Source organism: Olea europaea, chromosome 15, assembly GCF_002742605.1.
Source record: "Olea europaea var. sylvestris chromosome 15, O_europaea_v1, whole genome shotgun sequence".
In the NCBI taxonomy this organism is placed as follows: domain Eukaryota; kingdom Viridiplantae; phylum Streptophyta; class Magnoliopsida; order Lamiales; family Oleaceae; genus Olea; species Olea europaea.
The window spans coordinates 5,722,350-5,733,697 of NC_036251.1; the positions used below are offsets into that span (position 1 = coordinate 5,722,350).

The 11,348-nt window shown below is 33.1% G+C and overlaps 2 protein-coding genes across 6 annotated transcripts in view; both read left to right on the plus strand.

The window, feature by feature from the left end:
* Window positions 1–3,284: 3,284 nt before the first annotated feature.
* LOC111409940 (cytochrome b5-like) lies at window positions 3,285–6,795 on the plus strand. Its single transcript, XM_023040066.1, has 3 exons — window positions 3,285–3,521; window positions 6,125–6,191; window positions 6,415–6,795. Exons 1-3 carry the CDS (start codon window positions 3,441–3,443, stop codon window positions 6,663–6,665), a joined length of 399 nt encoding a protein of 132 aa, XP_022895834.1. The 5' UTR covers window positions 3,285–3,440; the 3' UTR covers window positions 6,666–6,795.
* Window positions 6,796–7,688: 893 nt separating this feature from the next.
* The window catches only part of LOC111409941 (carotenoid 9,10(9',10')-cleavage dioxygenase 1-like), an 8,386-nt gene continuing 4,726 nt past the window's right edge, over window positions 7,689–11,348 (plus strand). The window contains exons 1-7 of one of the 5 annotated variants that reach the window (XM_023040068.1): window positions 7,689–7,850; window positions 8,021–8,241; window positions 8,752–8,822; window positions 9,093–9,107; window positions 10,119–10,230; window positions 10,691–10,790; window positions 11,087–11,149. In XM_023040068.1, coding sequence (XP_022895836.1) covers window positions 8,023–8,241; window positions 8,752–8,822; window positions 9,093–9,107; window positions 10,119–10,230; window positions 10,691–10,790; window positions 11,087–11,149 — 580 coding nt within the window. In that variant the 5' untranslated portion in view covers window positions 7,689–7,850; window positions 8,021–8,022. The other 4 variants (XM_023040067.1, XM_023040070.1, XM_023040071.1 and 1 more) reach the window with 4 other exon arrangements.

The window sequence follows — 11,348 nt, forward strand, 5'->3', positions numbered from 1 at the left end:
GTCCAAAAAACCATTGGCTATCCAAAGTTGGTGCTCAATGCTTATGATGACAGAATTGCGTGCAGTGAAAAAAAGAGAAACGAAAGAAAGATAAGGTGCAACCAAGAAACTTTCTGATTGTGAAAAGCTCAGAATGAAAGTGATAATGCTTGCTGGTGACAACAAAGGAGCTATAATGGAATTGAATCCTCCCCAAAAAACTCATTACTCAGCAGGCGAATCTCAGAGTCTCCATAAGAACATAAGTAAAGAAACACTGGTGACTAGGAAAATATAAGGACAAACTCACTAAAGAAAAGGCAATTCAATCAACACTGGTGACTGCATTCATTAATAGCAATGTTCATGGAGTAAACAACGCTGTTCTCTAAGATTGTACTTTCACTCACCAAGATCCTGGCGTCCACCTCTCTCTCACTGGAAATGGCACTTTGGCAATGGGATTCACCTCATAGATCACCAAAGCTAACAAATTACAAAGAGAGGAGATATCGACTTCTCGTGTTTCATTTGTCATAGGAGTACTGAAATATGTCATGGAATAATCTTTGACTCATGATGAAAACTGCTAGTGAAATAGCACATATTCCGATTCTCCAACATTCAATCCAGTTCTAGCAACAAAGCCTAATCTAAAAACTAATAATATTTGTAATGAGTGGACTCAGTAGCTAGAATAAATTACTAGTTTCATCTTTGTGTTACAGTAATGCTAGAGCTCCAATATCAACTTTTTGTCTGAATACATACAAAATGAATCGCTTTATAGATGATCCTTCTAGAAGAAGGTGATTCTAACAATTTCTATGAAAAATATGAATTCGAGTTTGAAGAAGGGAAGGGAGAAGGAGCCCTTGAACCTAGAGGAAGATTTATTCAATCACATAGTTTTGGCTTCAAGAATATGGCGCTCTTGGAGGACTTCTGTGGGATCCCTGGTCTCATTCTATATGGGACCAGCAAGTCCTCTTCCAACCTGTGGTACTTGTCATCAAAGTTTCATTGTAAAATACTTCCATATTTTTGTTGTCCAGAGTATGTTCGTTGTATTTCTTCATCTCGAACAAAATAAACAATGTAATCCGTTGGTTTGCAGTAAACTAACACATCTCAATGATCTCATATTACAACCACCTTTCAAGATAAAAATGTATAAATCTGAAAGGATAACAGTAATATGCCATTTTTTCCCTTTCACTTGCATGGTTTTCCAATCACCAATTTCTCTGCAGCATTTGACAATTCTGTTTCAATCTCCGTCCAGGCCTCTTCTTCGAGTAATGCTACGTAGCACTGTTGGATTAGACCATGAGTTGGTACGCACTGTCACCTAAACCGATGCTACATAACATTATTTTCTTCAAAACTGTATTATGTTGATCAAGAAAACCGGTCATAAATACAAAACGCCAAAACATTCAAATCTTGATAAGTGATTTGCTTAAATAACACATTCCAGTAACTAATAAAAGATCAGAATTTGATGTACCAAAAATTCATGCTCAAAAGATTTGAAAACAAAAAAATGAAAAAAATGATTTTGTCTTCTATAGTTGAAAGTTTTACTCAAACATAACTGAAGAGCTGATAAGATCACGAATATCACTAAATACGTAGTTAAAATTATTTGTTGGCTTTAAGCTTAACTTTTTAGTAATTTTTAAGCTTCCCAAAACAAGCACAAAATAGAAGATGTATTTTTATTTTCTCTCTCTCTTTTTTTTTATTTTAAATATTCGTACAAAATTTGACTTTGTTACTCATGATTTTTATAGAACAAAGCCTCCGTCTATCAAATTTATAAATGTTTGAAAATAAAAATAATAAGAGAAATAATAGTGGCTCTCATGAAATATATGCATAATAATTAGTAATATTTATGAATGTTGAATTGGTTAAAATTAATGTTTGATTTTCACTAAAATTTGTATACATATCGAGCTAAGTGAAAAACTTTAGGATTTAAATGTTTCACATCTCAAAGATTAAGGATCACAATTGTAATTTCCATACTGCCTCGTGATGCATAGAGCTATATAATATTCTTACCTTTGAATTTCATCACGATTAAACCTTTGAGCATAATGCACGATTCTCATATATTCAGGCCTCGTTTGGTACTCATTTTTCTCAAAATGTATTTTTTTCTCTCTTCTTTTCAATTACACATTTTTTATTAAAATAATATTATACGTAAATCAAAAATTTTTCCTCATTTTTCAACCACACATTTCTCAACAATTTACTATTCAAAAATACATTTTTACATAAAAATATCTCCTAAACACCCTCTCAATCAATTAAGAATTTAATTACTGTCAGAAGTTGGCAGCCGTGCACCTGCACAAACGAGCATTAAATTAGCATTAAATTTGACAGCTTAAAAGTTTTCAAATCACCGAATTAGTGATGATATGTCGATGATGTTTCGATAATTACTATTTGTTTTGCCCCTTGTTTGGCCCCCATTACGTGGATAATTAATGGGTGAAATAATTTTTCTTTGAAAATAAGTGGTTAAAAAAAAAGATGAAATTTTCGATTTACGTATAATATTATTTTATAGAAAATAGCGTGATTAAAAATAGGAGAGAGAAAAATAAAGGGAGTGTTTGATAAGAATTTTTATATAAAAATGTATTTTAGAATAGTTAATTGATATGAAATGTGTGGTTGAGAAATAAGAAATTTTTTTTTGATTTACGAGTAATATTATTTTAATAAAGAATATGTAATTAAAAAGAAGAGAGAGAAAAAGGTATTTTGAAAAAAATGACTACCAAACGGAGCCAAAATGTAATGGAATGAAAATTAATAGGACTAAACAAGAACTTAAAAAATTTATTTAGGGACCGTTTGGAAAATCATTCCATAAATTTATCAAAAAATGCAATCTAGCAACGAACAAAAAATGATGTAATCTATAGTAAATAAGTTGAAAATATCAAAAAATAAAATTAATTATTTACTTTGAGCTCTACTTTTTTTAACAAAATGTTGAAATATCACTTAAAAACAATATATATATATATATAATTTTTTTTGGCTTAAAAAAAAAAAAATATCTCACACAGTGTAACGTCAACTGTGTGTGAGATAAGCCATGTAATAGGAACCACAAACGTCTGTCCCTTTCTCACTGTCCTCTCCCCTCAAAATTGGAGTTTTGCAATAATTTATTCTCCATTTCGATACAATTTATGTAACGTTTTTGTTTAAGTCATTTTTTTGGTTAAAAATAATTTTTTTTAATCGTAAATAAGTACAAAATATTTTATTAAAAAAAAAAAATGAAATTTTTAGATAACAGGGTCCAAGAATTGATTCAAACACGAAAATACGGCTCATTATTACCCAGAACCAACTTTTTACTTATTTTTGGGAGGAGAAAAAGGGTTTTTGCTTTGTTTTCTCTTGGGTGAGTACTCAGCAGCAAAGAAATGGCACCCAAAGTTCATACCTTTGAGGAGGTAGCTAGTCACAACAAGAAAGATGATTGCTGGCTTATCATCTCTGGAAAGGTCAACTTGTTTTCTCATTGCATATTCACTTATTTTTGTGGATTATGGCTTTCTTTTGGGTTGTGATTATATGAAAATTGCTTCTTCTTCTCCTTTTTTTTTGAAAAATCTTGATATATATTTTTTCGTTGGATATACAAGACTGTGATTTAAAATGTGAATCTAAGTTGGATTGATAATCTGATTCGGAATCGGAATAAACAATGAAGTGAAGAGGATATTTGAACTAGGGTTCCCTCTTTTATTTATTATTATTATTATTTATTTATTTTTTAGGGAAAGAAAACTTTATAGGTACATGATAGTATCATTTCAGAGCATGAATCCCGTTTGATATATTTTTAGGTTGATTAAATCGTTCTATATGATTGTGCGCAAGGATTAATGTCGATTCGGTAAAGAAGGAATAGATATTTCAGGTTTTTACGATCCATCTTCAAACATTTTTCTGGCAGGAAAAGTCACTTTTAAGTAATTTTTTACCGCAAAAAAAAAAAAAAAAAATTTTTTGAGGAATTTTAAAAGTTCTTTTCCTTTTATGTTTACACTTTTTTTTAAAGCTTATTTCTTCCAGTATACAACTAGATCCATGGATTGTTTCCTTCACTAACTAATAACTAGTGAGTGAATCATGTAGGTAAAAGTTGTGAATCTTCCTTATGTGGGTTAAGATCAAAGCAATAAATGGAATGCTGCAAATTTTTGGCAAAAGCCAATCAATATAATTTATTGAAAATTGAAAGATACAAAACCTTTCTCTCTATCAATTCAGCTGATTAGACACGTTGCTATTGTTGTTGAAGATGTGCAATGATTTCATTTATTGATCTAGTGGACCCACCGCAATAGTGGTGTGTTGATGCTCACGAGAATTTATTCGAAGAGCGATGATAGTTTTGTTTCTTTTAATACTACTAACGAACCACTGAAATCTGTACTAAAGAGGGATCCTTGAAACCCAAGTTCATTTATGAGTTATAACATCCTAGCTACTGGATAGGCTAAAGCTTGACCAGACAATGAGGGTTCTTACACAAATATTACTTAATTTTAGGAATTTATTGCAGAGACTTGAGGCTTATGTTACCCTGAAATGAAAAAAAGACTACACTACCCTCACATTCTTTTGAAGCCTAAATATAAATCGTAGAATTGCCTCTAAAGGTTTTCTTTCGTTATATAACCCTATAAGATTACAGAAAAATTCCGTAGGACTTACTAGCCAAGCGTTTTAGGTGGCACTTTTGAAGACAAGTACGCGTAGTAGTTAACAGGGTTTTAACGCATTCAAATTAGACTATTAAATTGGTACAGTCAAATCTGGACAAAGGGGAGTTAGAATCACATGAAATTAGGTCATTAGAATTCAGCCTCTGTTTGGTTTTGTTAAAAATCTGAATTTTAGTACATTTTAATAAAAGTTGATGAATACATGGTCGAAAGGTTGATAAAAGTCATGAGTCCCATGAAATGTGTGATTGAAAATAAGTATGGGGGAAAATGAGTTAAAAATGGGGGCCAACCCTGTTTATTAATACAAATATGGTTCTTGAGGAACCATATGACTCAAATAAGAATTAGGCAATGTTTAGTTGAGTTGCTAGTCCCCTTCGATATATGTGTGGGGATCGGTCGAGGAGGAGTTAGACAGTATCTTAAACATCGCTGGAATTTATCTAGAATTCTAAATACACATAAATTTATACATTCCTTCTTTTATATTTGCTCGTAAGATGCAAGGAATCAAGTAGATCTGATGTGAAGGCCAAGGGTATGTGTTGGACTATGTGGAACCTAATCACGAAATTTTTACTGGGGGTATATTGGATAATGGATAGTTCACACGCGTTACTGCTCACCCAGGTATTCCTATTATGTATCAAGGATTTTGAGAAGAGGGGAGGACTAACCAGAAAGACTTTTGTGAAGAACATTGTAATCTTTTTCATTATGGTGAAAAATCTTCTAAATTAAGTACTTGTAACTCTCACATTGGCATGAACCATTATAAATCTATGTGTTTATGATTTTGCTTTGTCTATTACTGCAAACAAAGTTATGGATTAATATTTAATCCACGAGTACAAGTTCTTGGCTGTTTCTTAATGGCCGAAGATGCTAGTAATCTCAAATTAATGTAAAATGCTGCCTTCATGCAAGGCTTTTTATAGTGTCATTTGACAGTTACCTACTTCAAATGTCATTTTCTTCCGGCAATGCTTCTTAAAGTTGTCGGATGTTTGACCATGCAAAGATAATTTCAGGCATCTAAAACCCTTCTTAAACTCAAGCTTGCGCACAAAGCGAAAGGTTCTGACCGGTCCTGTCTCGACTGAATCTGTTTGTGGGAGCACAAATGACAAAAAAAGGAACCTTCCTCTATCCAGCCATTTCATTTCAGATTGAGAAGATGTGAACTTGTGTTTATCTGTATAAGAATGAAATGGGAGAGACGTGATGTTGTAATTGGGGTTTATGCTTATAGTTTAACTAAATTGAAACATAGTAATTGGGTATGCATTTGTTTGGTAGATTCTAATCATGTTATTATTATTTATATTCTCGTTTGAACTTCATGACTCCTTTTGTTAACATTGCGTTAGGTCTACAACGTGACGCCATTTCTTGAAGAGCATCCTGGGGGTGATGAAGTGCTGCTAACATCAACTGGTAAGAGCTGATTCTATGTTACACTTCTCAACATTCCCTCTAACACGAACTCACTTTCTTAGTGTGTCTACATTACAATTTATCGCATAAAATGTGGGAGCTTATTTAACATTTTGATATTTCTTGAGATCTAAGAGCCATTTGGTATGAACAAGAAAGTAGATATCAGTATCTTTGGTTCCCTATTTAGGATTATAATAAGTTTTTGTTATGAATTTTGTAGAGAAAGATGCTACAAATGATTTTGAAGATGTTGGCCACAGTGATGACGCAAAAGTGACAATGCAGAAATTCTACATTGGTGAGATTGATGAATCAACTCTTCCATCAGAGCAGAAATACACCCCACCTCCAAGTGCAACTTCAACTGCAAACCAGGACTCGGGGAGTTCATCCAAGATACTGCTATTTATCCTGCCCTTATTGATATTGGGATTAGCATTTGTTCTTCGTCTCTACTCGAAAAAGGAATAGGTTTAGCCAATCATGTCTTGGAATAAAATAAATGATTGTTACCGTTTCTGCTATACCGGATTGGTGGTTTGTCATATCCCTTTCTGAAGTTTATGATTTGATGCAATCCTATATTTTATGCTGTGATTTATTGCTGTTCTTGTTTATTTTTTATTTCAATAGTTCAGTGGTGAAGATAAATGCTTGGAGTATTACTGCATTCACTTTCTACGACTAGTTTCTTGCCTACTTTGCATGTGACCCGAGCCATATTTGGTACGTTATACTGGACATTGCACGGGAAGGAAGACTGTTTTTAACTTATTTTCCTTTGTAATTTTGCTTTCCATTACTAGATGGTCAAGATTTTGCTTTTGATTAGCATCAAAACCGCTCGACTTCCAGGATAGGAAGGAATATTTTTGGTGCATGTGACTGGATAGAATGATAGAATATTACTCGCACGTCTCATTGCCTTAATCATACTCGATTTTCATATCTTCATTGTGCGATAAAATCAAAATCAATATCAACTGAACGCAATTGTTAATGTTCAAGTTGCCATATACGATATTTTGAGAGTAATAAAAATGCATTCTATGAAAACGTGCAAAAATTGAATTACGGGCAAATATATTTAAATGTTGTTGAAAAATGGACGTAGCTAAGTTGAGAAGCACATAATTTAGTGCTTGATTGTTAGGGATTTTGAAAATTCATTTTTTGACTGTTATAAATAAAGTGAGTTCTACCTATGAGCGAAAAATTCAAAAATAATGATTGAAATAGTGAAATAACGGTCAAAAAATTAATTTTAATTAGATTAAAATCTCCACCAAACAAGCTCTTAGATTGAATGGATTTTGATTTGAATTCCAAAAATAATGAATTAATAGATTTTGTGGTATAAAACTTTCAAAATTCGCCATTGCATTAATATAAGTATTTTTCAATAAAATTGGATAGCCGAGAACGAACCTTAATCCAGTTAATTTTGATTTGATATTATATGAGAGGATTAATTTGCAGTATTTTTCAATAATTTTTGGGTGGGTGAAAGTATTTTCCCATGTTTTAAGTGAGTAGAGTATATCATCTTTCACAAGCTGCCAGAATCAAACAGAGCGATTGGTTTGGAATAAAAGTAGAAAATGAAGCTCAACGAATATTGGAGCTGAATGACACAGCAGCAGCTGTAAGTTCCAGGTATACGTAGAAAATTCTCAGCCAGAATATGGCCAGCGGTTCCTATCTACTACCTACATTATCAACAAAATCACACACTCCACACACTCTCCTACAAAATTCTCCACATAAAAAAAAAATCTGGGTATACACAAAAATTCCGGCACTGACTGTGAAAATTTGAGAACCAGAGATGAGGCAGAAAGAAGAAGAGAGGAAGGACGGCGGCGTTGTGGTGGTGAAACCGAAGCCAAGTAAAGGCATTGCTTCCAAGGCCGTGGACTATTTGGAATGGGTTTTTGTGAAGCTAATGCGTGGTCCCAAAAAGCCCCTTCATTATCTTTCTGGTAATTTTGCTCCCGTTGATGAAACTCCTCCTCTTCAGGACCTTCCTGTTAAAGGGCACCTCCCTGTGAGTCTAAATTGTGATTTCAATGTATTTGTGCTAATGACTCATGCATTATATTTTGGTAAAATCTAAGAATTTGTAAGCTCAATAATTGATATGGATAAGCAACAGATTAGGGAATGTGAGTACGGATAGTTGCAGTCAAATTATAAGAAAGTTAGCTGTGACTGCGGGACAATTAGAGAGTAAATTGACAGGCAGCGAATGGTAGGCGTAGATTAAGTAAAGAAAGTTATAAGATGTGTCGATTCGTATACCTAACGAGACCTAATGAAAATATCCAGTTTCCTTAATTATAGTGGAAAAGAATTCATTTAGTCAATCCCAAGTTTACACTTGTTATACATGTAACAACAGTGAGCAAGTGTTCAGGAGCGTGTTTTGTGTTTGTAGCAGAAGAAGATCTACTTTAATTTGCTTTCAATTGATTATGTTATCATCCTATTTCCCAGCGCTTAAGCTAAAGTGCTTTGTCTCCAACACTGATTTTGTGAAAAATTATACCCACCGCAGGAGTGTTTGAATGGTGAATTTGTGAGGGTTGGTCCCAACCCAAAATTTGCTCCGGTTGCTGGATATCATTGGTTAGTCATTTTTCTTTCTCAAATTAATTTCTGTAGAGTCTTGCATGTTATTTTCTTGTTCCTTCATTTTGAGAAGTCAAAGACATTATCTGCCTAAAACCTATTACGTGTCTCAAACTTTCTTTTCATGCCTTTCTTAAAAAATAAAAAAAATACGTTTTACCTTATAGCTTATCTGATTCCTATTTCTTATTTTGTGGTGGGATTTATTAGTTCTTGTCATTTGGTGACAAACTTTGTCTAACCTCATATTTGTTTGTTCTCTCGCAGGTTTGATGGAGATGGGTGCGTTTTTTTTTGTTCCTCATTCATTTCTTTGGATGCATAATTTTTCATTTTACCTTTCACAGGGGCAATGTATACAACTCCTCAAACCATCAAGCTTGTTGAAACTTTGACATGAGATACTGTTGTTTAGGCATTACTGATTGTACTTTACTTGTGAGACATATCTCTTCTTGGTAGGAATAATAATTCTACCACAAAAATCACACCATTTTAGTGATGGCAGATTGTTTTCCTAACACGTCTGATTTCTTTTCTATGAATCTGCAATAGGGTAGCCTTGTCCGTGATATCGTTGGATCTAGTATAGTTACATTTTAAGTTTTAGGCCATTAACAAATGATGGATTTGTCTTATGATGAGTACCCATGAAGGCCTTGATTCAGTGATAACAAATTTTTATTCTGGATCCAAACTGTGTTCTTCTAGAGATTAGAACCAATAATGTCATCGTTTCAGTCAAACATTAATGTGAACCTGTTGCTGATTTTGAATATCTAGAACACTAAAAACTTTCTGCTTAGGTCTTCTGGTTTCCTAAGTAATCTTAATATTGGGAATTATATCTTATTGTTAAGTATTTATAATTATATCCTCCAAATTCACAAATTTTTCGAGTCCAATTTCAGGTTGGATGAAAGTGAACTTCAAATCTTTCGTAAATCCTCATTGTCTATCAGTGATAGGCCTGTTAAAGATACGTACTTGAACCTAACAGATGAAGTTATGCTTAACCACCTGTTTTCTTCTTGTCCTAAATAATGACATATTACATATCTTTTGTCTGCTTTTGGAATTGGTTTTGTTGAATCAGCATCTTATTCTGTGACAAGTCGACAATCTGTTTTTAATTCTGCTTATTTTATTTCTTTCAGTAAAGTATTTATATGCTGATATTTTCTGTTAAGCCTTTTTGATATTTTGACTTATTTCCAATGCGCAAGAGTTTAAACTATTCCTTCGTGGTGATATATAATGGAGTTAAATAACAGGGGTTTGCTTATTTTGCAGAATGATTCATGGTATGCGCATAAAAGATGGAAAAGCAACATATGTTTCTCGTTATGTGAGGACATCACGCATTAAACAAGAAGAGTATTATGATGGGGCTAAGTTTATGAAGGTATGGACTGGAAATAACATATCATCATAGATTTTGTTTTTTCATATTCTCTCTCCATCCAGCAACATTTTCCAAATGGTGATTATAAAAGTTAAGTTGAATGTAACACTTTTCTGCTTTTTTGGAGTTTTACCTTTTTAATGAATTTTTCTGGTTGACATATATAATCAGTGAAGCTGCTTTGATTGGAACTGCCAAGCATGTCAGAACTATATTATCATGTTTTGACTCGAGGTCCCTTTTTCTAATTCTTGTGGATATCTTAAATGAGACTATATTATAGACTAATGAAATGTATAGGGCATTTGCATATAGAAGTATCTCAATATTACATTATTCATTACAGGTTTTAGAGTCTAAAGATCTGATTTCATGGACGGAACAAAAATTTTTAATTGTGACTGTTCCTTATAAATTCAATCATCCATTAGTTTTACATCATAAATACAATCATTTGCAGATTGGAGATCTGAGAGGGATGTTTGGATTAGTCATGGTAAACATGCAAATGCTTAGAGAAAAACTCAAAGTATTGGATATGTCCTATGGACATGGTACAGGTGGGTCAGTTCCGCATGCTTTCCCACCGTAAATCTAAATGTGCATCTCTGTACCTGCCTGGACCCCCTCTTCTCCCCAATCCCTCTCCCCCTGCTGGGTCTCTTTGACTTACGGCCATAGGAAAAGGTTCTGAAAATATTTATAGTTTTATGGATAGTACTTCCTTAGCTAGCACTGTATATGCAAATATATCTATTTCTTTTCATTTTTAAATTATAATCATGAAAATACCTTTTTGGTTTCGACATACTTGTTTATCAACTGCTGATGTGAAGATTGATGCAATTTTTTCCAGCTAATACTGCTCTAGTATATCACCATGGAAAGCTTTTGGCACTCCATGAGGGAGATAAACCATGTAAGCTAGCTTTCTTAGTTTATCTTTATCTTAAACACTGCATGCTTTCTATAAATTAAAACTCCACTTTGATCCAATCCTTTTCAGCGTGTTTGGCTTAGTATAACTCAACCTTACAAGTAAGCTAAATGTGTGGACAACATAAAAGTATTCCTTTTTTCTTTTCTTTTCTTTTCTTTCTTTCTTTTTTTTTTTTTTT

Coding starts and splice junctions, on each gene's coding strand:
- LOC111409940 (XM_023040066.1), top strand. CDS start 3,441: ATGGCACCCAAAGTTCATACCTTTGAGGAGGTAGCTAGTCACAACAAG. Junction 3,522..6,124: donor GGCTTATCATCTCTGGAAAG/GTCAACTTGTTT, acceptor ACATTGCGTTAG/GTCTACAACGTGACGCCATT. Junction 6,192..6,414: donor AGTGCTGCTAACATCAACTG/GTAAGAGCTGAT, acceptor TGAATTTTGTAG/AGAAAGATGCTACAAATGAT.